Source organism: Phocoena phocoena, chromosome 6 (assembly GCF_963924675.1).
Source record: "Phocoena phocoena chromosome 6, mPhoPho1.1, whole genome shotgun sequence".
NCBI classification, from domain to species: Eukaryota; Metazoa; Chordata; class Mammalia; order Artiodactyla; family Phocoenidae; genus Phocoena; species Phocoena phocoena.
In genome coordinates this window covers 78,806,235-78,817,419 of record NC_089224.1, presented here as the reverse complement: position 1 = coordinate 78,817,419, position 11,185 = coordinate 78,806,235, and the positions used below count along the sequence as shown (strand labels likewise).

Sequence of the window (11,185 nt, the reverse complement as noted above, 5' to 3'; positions counted from 1 at the left end):
TAAGAAAAGAGCAATTTACAAATGAGATAAAAGTGAGAGTCATAAACGGCATTTTAAAAGTCACTACTACTACAAGTAGACTGTGGGGCAGGCAGGCAAAATTAAAGCATATAAGTAGATAAATAACTTAGTCAAAATTAATGATGGTTAGCTGGGGGTTAATTATTAGTGGTAGGGCTATCATTTATGTACCGATTTATAAGCAGAAAAAAATTAAAAAGAAAAAATTGGTAAGAATGGTTCTAATGGTGCAGAGACAAGGCCGGAAAACTTCAATACAGGTTATCAAGAGAAACTTGACTGTAGTTGAAACCAGTACCACAACCCAAGAATCTTTTATATTCTCTAGCCAGAGAGAATATGAGCTGTTTGGGTACAGCAACTGTCTGTTCTTAGGACTCTGCCCCCTTCATCCCATCCTCCTGCCATTCACCACAGCCTTACAAGTCATCTCTCTCAACTCCTGAAACTCAGCCACCTTCAAACAGTCTCTTGATCTCCACAGGCAAGACTCTCTCCTCTCCTTCTCGTCTGAATACGGAATGCCAAAGGATACTGTCTCTTAACCTTCTATCCTAGCTATGAATTTACTCATCCTCATCTTCCACCCCAAAGCGTATTTGGCTTGATTATAATGTAATATACTGAATATACATATTCATAGTCATTTACTGACTTATGGTTCTGTTATCTGTGTACTTTGGTGTGTATACATATGTGAGAACATTCATGCACACACATGTGATAACATCCATTATTGGTAAGCATTTAGGAATCTGGCACCAGGATTATGAAATGCACTATCACAGTGCCTAGCACGACACCAAGCTTAGGTGGTCACTCAATGGACTTTACAGTAATAGCCACGTCATGACTCTGGATGCAAAATGTTGGAAGACGAGACTGAAGTAGATGTGAATTTGACTTTTTTTTCTTGTAGGAAACAGAATGGAAGCATAAGCATCTTGTGTTGTATATAGAGGAAGAATGTTTAATCACAAGGAGAAGGTTGAAGCCTTGCTGAAAGAAAGCATAATAGAGTGTACAAAGAGTCCAGAATAAGAAAAAAGTGATAGAAGAGGAAGGAAGACAGAAGTGGATCATGCAGAATAAATAAAGCCTAACCTTTTAAAAATCCGAGGTCTTACCAAAGAGAAAGGAAGAAAAAGAGATTTCAACATAAGAGAGTTTAAGATGGAAAAGAGCCAGAAAGGGCTGTAGGCTTAAAAGAAACAAGATCAATGAAGAAGCAGTGGTGTATGTTGGCAAAGAGAAGTGTAGAGTTGAGGGGAGGGAGAGAATTTATGGTAGAGGAAATTGGTGTGCAGTTTTCCTCTAAAGATGCCCAGCAGAGCAAAGAAGGAATGAAGGCAAAGGCCACTAGGAATAAGGTAAGGCTGGGGCTGAAACAGCACAGGAGAAAACAACAGGGCCCAGAGTGGGAAACTATATTCTTTCTAAAAAATTAACTGACCCAGATTTTCTTGCTTGGGGCCAAAGGCAACTGGAATTTAAGGATCTTGAAAATAAATTATAACAATCCTAATCTTTGCAATTGCCTTTGGCCCAAGATAACATCAATTTAAAAGATCATGATAGAATTAGTGTCAGTTTCTGACACTGTAGAGTTGATTTTAGAACATAAATAAGACTAATAAATTGCTTTGTTTATAGAAATACTATCCTGAATAACAACTTTAGCTGTATCTCTCCATCAGCCACAGGGTAAATATAGAAACTTTATAGTTACATAAATGTCCACAGACGATAATAAGTAACCTAACATATATGGTAAAGCTGGTTACTTATCTTTCTATACTATAGCCCAATGAAATGTTTTACTGGATTTAGGATACATAGTGCAAGTTAAAGGGCTGCACAGACAAAAGTTAACGTTAAAAGTAAAGACCGTAAGATGAGGGAGAGGAAAACTAGAACTGCTATGCTACTGACATAGAAGTGAAGCATTAACAACACAAGAACTCCCACGCATCAGTGAGGGGAAAATGGCACAAAAGCAAGACAAAGGAAAAGACTCCATGCCCTGTAACTAATCTTGGTAGCCTCACTTTTGGGTTTTAAATCAAATACTGAATCAAGATTCTTCAACGTTTCTCTTTTTAAAAATTCAACGAAATTACTTAACTCGTTTGATAAATGTAGTCATCCAATTTTAAATGACTATAAAAATTAGAGGATCAATGCCTAATCCTTTGGCAAAGACCGAAGGCGGCAGTAGTGTTAGACACAGATAACCTTGCGTTTAAGCTCCTCACTACTGCTTAGAGACCATCGATTCTGCCTGCGAGGCCAATCCGAATTCCTCATCTCGGCATTCAAAGCCTTTAGTGACCTCGCCACAACTGTACCCAAAGAGCCCTAACTCCCGCTACTCCCTAATCTACCTCTCACTCTCGGAGCGCACCGGCCTCTGGACAGACCTGATCTCTGGGGGGGTGGCCATTTCCCCTTTCCCGCCTGGGTGGAAGTCTCCTTCCATCTAAGGCTCTGGCTGGCCCAGGCCTATCCAGCACTCCAGCCAACCGCGCTGTCGCTCCGCAGCCACGCACTTCTCCCGGCCCTTTCCGGGTCTCTCCTCCCCGACTCTCTCGGTGTTGCCCCGGGGCCCCTCTCCCTCAGCTCCAGTGTTCCCCTGGGGACTCGCCCGCCTCCCCGGGCAGTCACAAGCTCTGCGGGTCGGTGGGTGTCTGTTAGGTGCTTCGAGCCTGGGCGAAACCCAGACCCGGACCCCTCGGGGCCCTCCCCACAACTCTTTCGGGCGCTTCTACGACCCTCCCCCGGCTCCCCACGCCAGCCCAGCTGCCCCTTGGGGCTCCGGCCCCCAGACCTCCCCGCCGCCGCTGCCAGTCCTTCCTATCCTATCCGGCGGGGGTCGGCGGTGACTCACCGAAGGGCCAGCGGCTGGGGGGTCGGAATGCGCTCACTTCCTCCCCGCGCGCACCTGCCCGGAGCTGTTGGAGCGCCGCCCAGCCGAGCCTCCGGCGGATGTTTTTCTGTCCCCGCGTGGGCAGCGCTCGCCAGCCGCCCCCTCCCAGCCCGAGAGCCAGCCGTCGCGCCCCCCCCCCCGCCCACCAACTGGCATCGCGGAGTTGAGCGCTGACCACAGAACCCCCAGCCCCCAACACACGCGCCAACAAGCGTGGCCTCTGGCCCCAAGAAGCTAGGCAGATGCACACGCGAGCGCGCACACCCGCAGGCGTGCAAGAAACGGGTTCAACCAACACCTCCCCGCCGCCCTCTCCCCCACCCAACTTCTGGGAAAGGGCTCCTGGCTCCACCCCAGCCTTTCTTTCCAGAAGACCCCTACTCCTGCCCCTATATACCTACCTCATCTTCATTACAGGCGGTTAACTCTCACCTCTCCTGTCCCATGACCTCACACACACCAATCCCCATCGGGCCCCCCCTGCCTACAGCATGACCACCACCACCACCTTCAAGCTCCCTAGCTCCCCCCTAGGGTCCGCCCCCTATTGGTTTGGCTCCAGGATGCAGGAGCAGAAGGTAGTCTATGGTCCAAACATCAAGGGTGTCAGCTGGTGCCCCACAAAAGCACCAGCAGAGCTACTGACCACTGACAAGACTTCTGGGCCCTTCTATTAGTCAGGCCTTCTAATCCACCTGCTCCAGCCCTGAGCAGTCCAAGGCCATGCCTCCCACACGCCAGCCTACATCCAGGCACCTTGCTCCTCTGTGAGTTTTCTTTTCTTCTCTTGGTGCTCCTCTGAAATGGAACGGATATCAGACCTGACTGGGGGAAGGTGCGGTGCAGTCCGCATCTCCAGCCACTTAAGCTGTCTTCTTGGAAGAAAACAGATAGGGAGTTTGGGGTGGACTGGCGAAGTTGTTTCTGAATGGTGAGGAGGTGAGAGGAAGGGTATCCCTCTGGAAAAGTCAGCCAGAAGTAGTTGGATCTGAACCACTGGGTGGCAGGGAGTGGGAGTCTTGGGGTAAATGGAACTAGAGACTTACAAGGAAAAATAGAATAAATGCCAAAGTGATTGGCCCTGTGGGTAGGAGGAGAATAGCTGGAACAGGGGTCTTTGAAGTGTGAAAAAGGGAAAGAAATCCAGCTTGATTGGGGCAATTAGTACCAATGAGATGGCCAGCATTAGACTGGTCAGAAAGGAGAACTTGAGAGTTCACTTGAGTGAGGATGGGAAGAAGTGGATCAAAATCCTTACCAGAAAAAGCAGGAGTCCTAAAGTTAGCTGGAAGGATGGAAAAAGGATACCTCTTCCCAGGGTAGAAGTGAGGGTACTGACCTAGGAAAAGTAGTCTTATTAGCAACACTGTTTCTCAAAGCAGACATTTAGAATTTCAAGCATACACCAACCAAAAGCAAAATGTTGCTGGAGGCAGGTTTTGAAAGTGGTAGGGATGACAAGAAGCTTAAGTGTGAAAGGGGCAAAAGTCTGTGCCAGGAGATAGCAGCCTCAGCAGAAGCTCTCAGCTGTGCACACAGAGCTGCTCACCATCATTCAAAGAAAGGAACGTCTAGCACCAGCCACAGTAGTCACTCTTTTCGGAGGGCTATGTGCCAGGGACAGTACTAGGAGCATTACACGCATTATCTCATTTCGTCCTCTTGACAACTCTATGAGTTAATATTGCTATCCCAATTTACAGATAAGGAAACAGGTTTAGAGAGGTGAACTAACTTGCCCAATGTCACACAGCTCTTAAGTAGAATCAGGATCTATATCCAGAGTCTGACTCTATAACCTATACTCTTGTGGGTTTTTTTGTTTTTTTTTTTTTTGTGGTACGCGGGCCTCTCACTGTTGTGGCCTCTCCTGTTGGCGGAGCACAGACTCCGGACACGCAGGTTCAGTGGCCATGGCTCACGGGCCCAGCCGCTCCATGGCACGTGGGATCTTCCCGGACCAGGGCACGAACCCGTGTCCCCTGCATCGGCAGGCGGACTCTCAACCACTGCGCCACCAGGGAAGCCCTATAACCTATACTCTTAATCACCCATCTTTAGGTTCTCCAGAACCTTCAGGAAACCCAAAAAAGGATGTCAGAGGATAAGTTCCTGAATTCTCATTCCATAATGTACAGGAGATAAGGGCGGTATCTCTGTGAAACTGGAGTGACCCATACCATTAGGGCATTTAGAGATGTTCTTCTTTGAAAGAACCATCCCCAGACATGGGGAGAACCTTTATTTGCAGTATGTTTAGGGGTGATGAACAATGGATAATCTCTGGGATGCCTGTAAAAAAGAGACACCTGCCCCCTAGCCCTAATCTCTGAGGGGCAGCCATATCTCTAGGATACTGCAAGGAGACCCTGCCCTAGGGTCTGAGAGAAACATTCTCCACTCCAGGTGCCCGTTCGCTCTCCTGGAGCCTCTGGCTGTCGCACCCTACTGCATCTCCTCGGTTTGGCTGGGGCACAGGATTAGCCATCCCCAGGAAATGCCTCCCTCCGGTCCAGGCAGGGATCCCAGCGTACACACCCCTGGAGTGAGAGAGAGAGAGAGAGAGAGAGAGAGAGAGAGAGAGAGAGATTGTGTGTGTGTGTGTGTGTGTGTGTGTGTGTGTGTTACAGGGGCTGGGGGGAGATGGTGGAATGCTTCCTCTCCAGGCCAGGGAGGAGTTCTGGGGACCACCTGGGGGCCCCCACCCGTCCCACCTCCTTGCTGGGGAAGTGCCCAGTCCAGTGCCCCTTCCATGGCCACCTCCCTCCCCCTAGCTGTGTGGGGCATGAATCAGCTCTCACAGCTTGTTAAAGCTAGACCTCTTGTTTTCATGCCCTCACCTCAGGAAACAGAGTTACAGCTTTTCCAGCTCTACTCAGCAGGGGGCCAGGGTCCTCACTTTATAAACATCCCCAAGCCTGTGAGAGGGCACGGAGATGGTGCGAGACAGGAGCCCAGGGGAGAAAGACAGAAACTAAGACTCGACGAGAGAAACAAAGAAAAGCCAAGGAGACAAGACCAGAGTAGCCTGAACAGAAGCCAGGAACGGTCTGAAAGGGCCGTACTGCAGGAATGGCCTTATGGATGCTATGGGCTGGACAGGCTAAGGGGACCCTGGGCGGCTGGGGGATCACCTGCTTGGTGATATCTCTGCTCCTCCAGCACCCAGGAGTCCACAGCAAGTGCTACTTCCAAGCTCAAGGTAAAGCAGGGTGAGGCGTTAGGGAAGGACAGGAGCAGAGGGCACTGGGAGGAAGGGGGCTCAGGGGTGATCCTGTGTCAGAAGACCCAGACCCCCCGAGCTGGGAAACAGGAGAGGGTAAACGCGGGGGCGGCAGCACTTACTCCCTGCGCTCCAGCACACTAACATTTCCTGCTCTTCCCTAGCGCCCTGCCACCATGAAGGGAAATATTTCACCCTGGGCGAGTCTTGGCTCCGCAAGGACTGTTTCCACTGCACCTGCCTGCATCCCGTCGGTGTGGGCTGCTGTGACACGTGAGTGACCACTGAGGGCCAGAGAGAATGGCTCTGATGTGAGTGACTGAGAGATGGCCAGGGCATGACTAGATTGCTGTGGTGTGAGAATGAACAAAGTAGCAGTATGAAGCTGGCCGAACCTGAAGGTACCAACAAAAATGTGAGAGAGAAGGCTTCAGGCTACAAAGTAAGGGGAGCTGGGGTGGATCTGGAGGGAAAATATTCCTGCTATGAAACGAAAAAAATCCATATACGGCAGGCAAGAGCTCGGTCAGGGGGGACAGGGGCACTGGGGGAAGATATGGGAGGAATGCTGGGAGGGGGGATGCGAGGCAGGGATAAAGGTGGACCTTCACTGTCCTGACTCCTTCCCCGTCCTTTGGTTCCCCAGGTCCCAACATCCTATCGACTTCCCCGCTGGGTGTGAGGTACGTCAGGAGGCAGGAACGTGCCAGTTCTCCCTGGTGCAAAAATCTGACCCCCGGCTGCCCTGCAAAGGGGGAGGGCCCGACCCAGAGTGGGGCTCAGCTAACACCCCTATTCCTGCGGCTCCTGCTCCCCACTCCAGCTAAACTCAACCGACCACCCTTTTGCTGACTGCCCACTGCTGCTGCCACTTCCAGGGAAACCACTAGAAGCTGCCCATTTATTCTGAATAAATAAATTAATGCTACAGCTGAAAGCCTGCCTCTCATTATCTGTGCCACTGGACCCCAGGTGGAAAAAATGGGCCCTACTAGAGTCCAGGTGCTGAGTTCTCAGGATCCTGAAGAAAGCAGTGCCACGTGGGCCAGTTTCAGATGGTTATGGTGCTGGTGCTGGGGCCTGGGGCCGCATATGAGGCCAGGGTAGGGCTTGTAGGCAGCACCTTGATGGGGAGGTCCCAGCTGAAGGTGTCCACAGGCACTTGCTCAGGCCCTGTCCAGGTGACAGGCTCGGGCTGTTCCATGGGAGGGAGGAGCACCAAACCTGGTTCTCGGGATGTTACAAATTCAAAATGCAAACGCCACTTAAGGGATACTGTGGGAAAAAAGATAAAAGTAGAAGCATTAGAAGCCAGGAGTAAAACCCAATGACAGGATGTGGTTAGCAAATGAGAAAAAAAAACCAAACCTGTATTCAGGAAGAGCGGGGAGGTGTGGGTCAGGGAGCTAGGATCGAGAGTTTGGCTGAAGAAATCTAGTGTGTAAACTGGAACCGTGACAGTAAGGATGATGGCATCAACTACCTAATAACCCAAGTGTGAGACAGTCAAGACTTCGTAGCTTGAAGTAAATGCAATGGCGAGTCAGAGATCAGTGCATCACAGGGTCCCAGTGGGTAGGGGGAGTGAAGATGTGCAAAGCTGTTAAGAATTTAGGGGTCAGTGCACCCAGGAAACAGGCTGAAGGTCTGAGAAAGTGTTGAGGGTCACAGACTGGATATGGGTATGTCTGGGAGTGTGTTAGGAATCAGGATTCATTATACGCTACCTAAGCGCAGCATCTTACCGTGCCCCCCCACCCCCGGTAATAGTCAGGGTCTCACCAACGGCTGTGCAGAAGCCTGGTGTGGAGCTGAGAGGGATGGGGAGGGAGAAGCTCGTTCTGGTTGTATGTAGGCAGGACTCCTGGTGCCGGGCATGAGTGACATGAGACACAGAGGGGGCACCCCCTGCCCCGCGGCGCCGCTGGTACTCAGGCTGCACACGCTCCTCCGTCTGTAAGCTCACTGAAAACTGGGAGCAAGAAGAGAAGTGCGTGCTGGCAGGCGCTGGGATGCGCTGACTCCGGGTGGGAGGGCAGCCCAACCTCACGCTGTTTTACCAGAGGGATCCTGGGTGACCTCACTGCCCATTTCTACCTGCCACCCCTCTTTATGCAGGCCCTCTCTTTCCACCCAGACCTTCAGACCCAGTTCCCCCAAAGTCCCTCTCCTTTCTCACCTGCAAACAAGCTACAGTTCCTTCCCCTAAGTTTAAGGTCCCCACCACGTCCTCGCCAAGTCTGTATACAGATTTGAAGATGCCAAATGTCCCAACTTTTCCTCGGCCATCACTGATGTTGTACAGATCTGGGGAGAATGGGACACAGTAAGCCTGGGGTCTGCACTGGGGAATGTCTAGGGCTGGAAGCCAGAGGCCAAAAGGTGTGGCTTTTCCTTTAGAATCTGGGGTGAGGTACCACTGGATCCTCGGGAGAATGTGGCAGCTAGGAGACTCAATCTCTGAGACAGGAATACTGAGGGGAGGATGGGGTGGGACAACGTGAAGGGCTTCTCACGGAGGCTGCGGCAGGATGTGGCAGCCATGAGGCGCTCCCCAGCCAGCTCAACGAGCCATGAGTCCTTCTTGCCACATTCATCCTCTTCCAAGAATGGACTGGATGGGGCAACTGCCTCCTCCTGGGGAAAGCGGACATCTTGAAGGCCTGGAGAGAAAATGAGTGGAGAGGTGGTGGGAGAGAACAGAGAGAAGAGTAGTGGGTAGGGTTTTAGACTCCAACCTGAGAGGGCTGTAGGTAAGGGACGCCACAGCTGAGGTACACATCTCACCTATGCTCCAGAACCTTCTCTCCCCAACCCCCTCACACCTTCACTAAGACCAGGAAGCTTCCCTCCAGCCCCTCTCACAAACCCTCTAAGGATCATTTCTGCTTTGGTGAGGCTCTCCTCCAGCCCTTCCCTCCAGGAACCCTTACTTACCAGTCAGCACAAGAACCCTCAGAGGGACCCTGAGTAAAGTGATGGGTGAGTTGACACGCTGGCAGCCAATGGTCAGTTTGTAGACATACTTGACTGACTGACCCCGAAAGGAGGGTGGTCCCTCTATAGGCAGCACTTCGCTGTAGGAGTCTGGTTGGGAGGTAGTAGTCAGGGCAGCCAGAAGCAGCCAGAGAGGTCCTCCCTCCAGGAGCCTTAGAAGGCAATCGAGGGGTCAGGGGGCAGTCACTCACATGACTTCGACTCTCCAGGGTCTAGCCTCAGGTCACAGAATAGGATTTTTGGTGGAGTGGAAAGGATACACTGACCCCTCTCACCTAGAAAAGATAAAACTGCAACTTAATAACCCCATTGTCTAGTACTGGAGGAGGTTAGCACAGCAAGTGGGAGCAGTAAGCACTGCCAACAAAGGGCAACCCAAACCAAGCCACTCCTCTTTTCTCATTGTGAGATAGGAACAGTTTTACGCCGCCAAAGCAATAACTACACTCTTCCACATCCCCAGTGCGACAGAGACTATAATGACCCACCAGAACAATCTGACAATTTCACCCTTGGGTAACAATGATTCCGTCCCCCTCCAAAGGCAAATGCCCCATCTCTAACCTCGGTGTGGTAGAAAGACAGTCTGGCTCTCAGGCTGGACATCTGGCTGATTGGAGTCAGGGGGAGGCAGTGCTACTCGACTCTCACTGGCATGGAACTGGCAGTGGATTTGGGCACTGGCCCATGCCAGAGCCTCACTGTGGGAGGAGGAAAAGAGGACATCAGAGGGCAGTTCCTGACCTTACAGATGCTCCCCCAAACTTCCTACCACTGAGATGACCAACAAACACAGTGAGGCGGCTGTCCTCTGGATCAGAGAATCCAGAACCCCAAAGAGAAACCATTAAACAAAGAGAAGTATACTGGGTAAAAGGGGGAGTGGGGGAGAAGAGAGGAGAGGAGAGTGGAGGGCTATGTCACCCACATCTTAAATTTTAAATAGCCTTTCCTACAATGAGAGCTCAATGAGCAAGAAGATGGTGCTGTAGTCACAGGACAACCTGAGCTCTGGCTCAGCACTATAGATACCAGGCTTCCTCCCAGAAGGACCACCTTCTTCAGTACCGGCATCCCCACCTGGATGCAGAAGTGGCCGTGGGGGGCAGGGGGTTGGTGACGGTCACCACACACTCCAGCGTCTCCCCTGCCAGAAACACAGGACCTCTGCTCAGCTCGGCTACCACTTCAATCATGGCAGCTCCGGAATCGGATCTAGAAGGAAACAAGGGGTATCAGAGGTCAGTACCACGGCCCGGAGGGGTGTCTCAGGTGAGCCTGGGGGTGAGGACCCGGGGAATGGGCGTTCAGCACCAGGGTGTCAGAGGGAAGCGCCCAAATTTGGGATGCGGGAAGGCGGAAGGGAGGTATGGCGGCAGCTGACTCGGCACTGCGGAGAGAGAGGGAGTCGTTCTGGATCCCAGCCCCCAGCCCCGCTCAGCGCCGAATATTCCCCCTACCCCGCCGGGACCCCCAGGCCGCCTCCGCCCCCTTCCCTCGAGGTTCCACGTCCCAGCCCAGGGCCACGGCCGCCCGGCATCTCGCGTCCCTAGCCCGGACACCTCGCACGGTCGAAACTGGGGGCTCGGTGCACCGAGGCCCTCGGTCGCCCGCCCCACCGGGCCGGGACCTAGTGCGTGGCTGCGGCCGCGGCAGAGGCGGGACTTCCCTCGCCCCCCCCACCCCCCGACCTCTTCCCCCTCGGAGCCCCTTCCGGCCGGAAGCACCCGGCCGGCAGGGCCGGAAGGGGCCCGAGTGGTCCCGGTGCCCTGCGTCACCTTCCCACGGGCTGGCACCCGGGTGCGAACGCCGTCCCGGATACTGGCCGGCGGGACCCGGCGCCCACCCCTGGTGGGGGCCTGGTGCCACGGCCCAGAGAGTGGGCCGGGGCTGCCGCGAGCTCCCAGGCCGGCCCCGGGGGCGGTGCCTGGCGGGCTGGTCCCGAGGGCTCCTCCCCTCGCCGCGGGCCCAGTCGCCCTTTGGCAGGGCCAGCTAATCACCGCGGCCCAATGACGTCG

The 11,185-nt window shown here is 52.8% G+C and overlaps 2 protein-coding genes across 2 annotated transcripts; one reads left to right on the top strand and one right to left on the bottom strand.

The window, feature by feature from the left end:
• Positions 1-6,019: 6,019 nt before the first annotated feature.
• Positions 6,020-6,997, top strand: MSMP (microseminoprotein, prostate associated). Its single transcript, XM_065879589.1, has 3 exons — positions 6,020-6,149; positions 6,335-6,443; positions 6,817-6,997. The coding sequence occupies exons 1-3, from the start codon at positions 6,020-6,022 to the stop codon at positions 6,995-6,997; spliced, it is 420 nt and encodes a 139-aa protein (XP_065735661.1).
• Positions 6,998-7,221: 224 nt separating this feature from the next.
• On the bottom strand, positions 7,222-10,363 carry RGP1 (RGP1 homolog, RAB6A GEF complex partner 1). The gene is made up of 8 exons (XM_065879588.1): positions 10,248-10,363; positions 9,732-9,868; positions 9,359-9,442; positions 9,108-9,257; positions 8,687-8,833; positions 8,350-8,477; positions 7,953-8,142; positions 7,222-7,445 (listed from the first exon to the last, which is right to left on the bottom strand). The coding sequence occupies exons 1-8, from the start codon at positions 10,361-10,363 to the stop codon at positions 7,222-7,224; spliced, it is 1,176 nt and encodes a 391-aa protein (XP_065735660.1).
• Between the last annotated feature and the right edge of the window lie 822 nt (positions 10,364-11,185).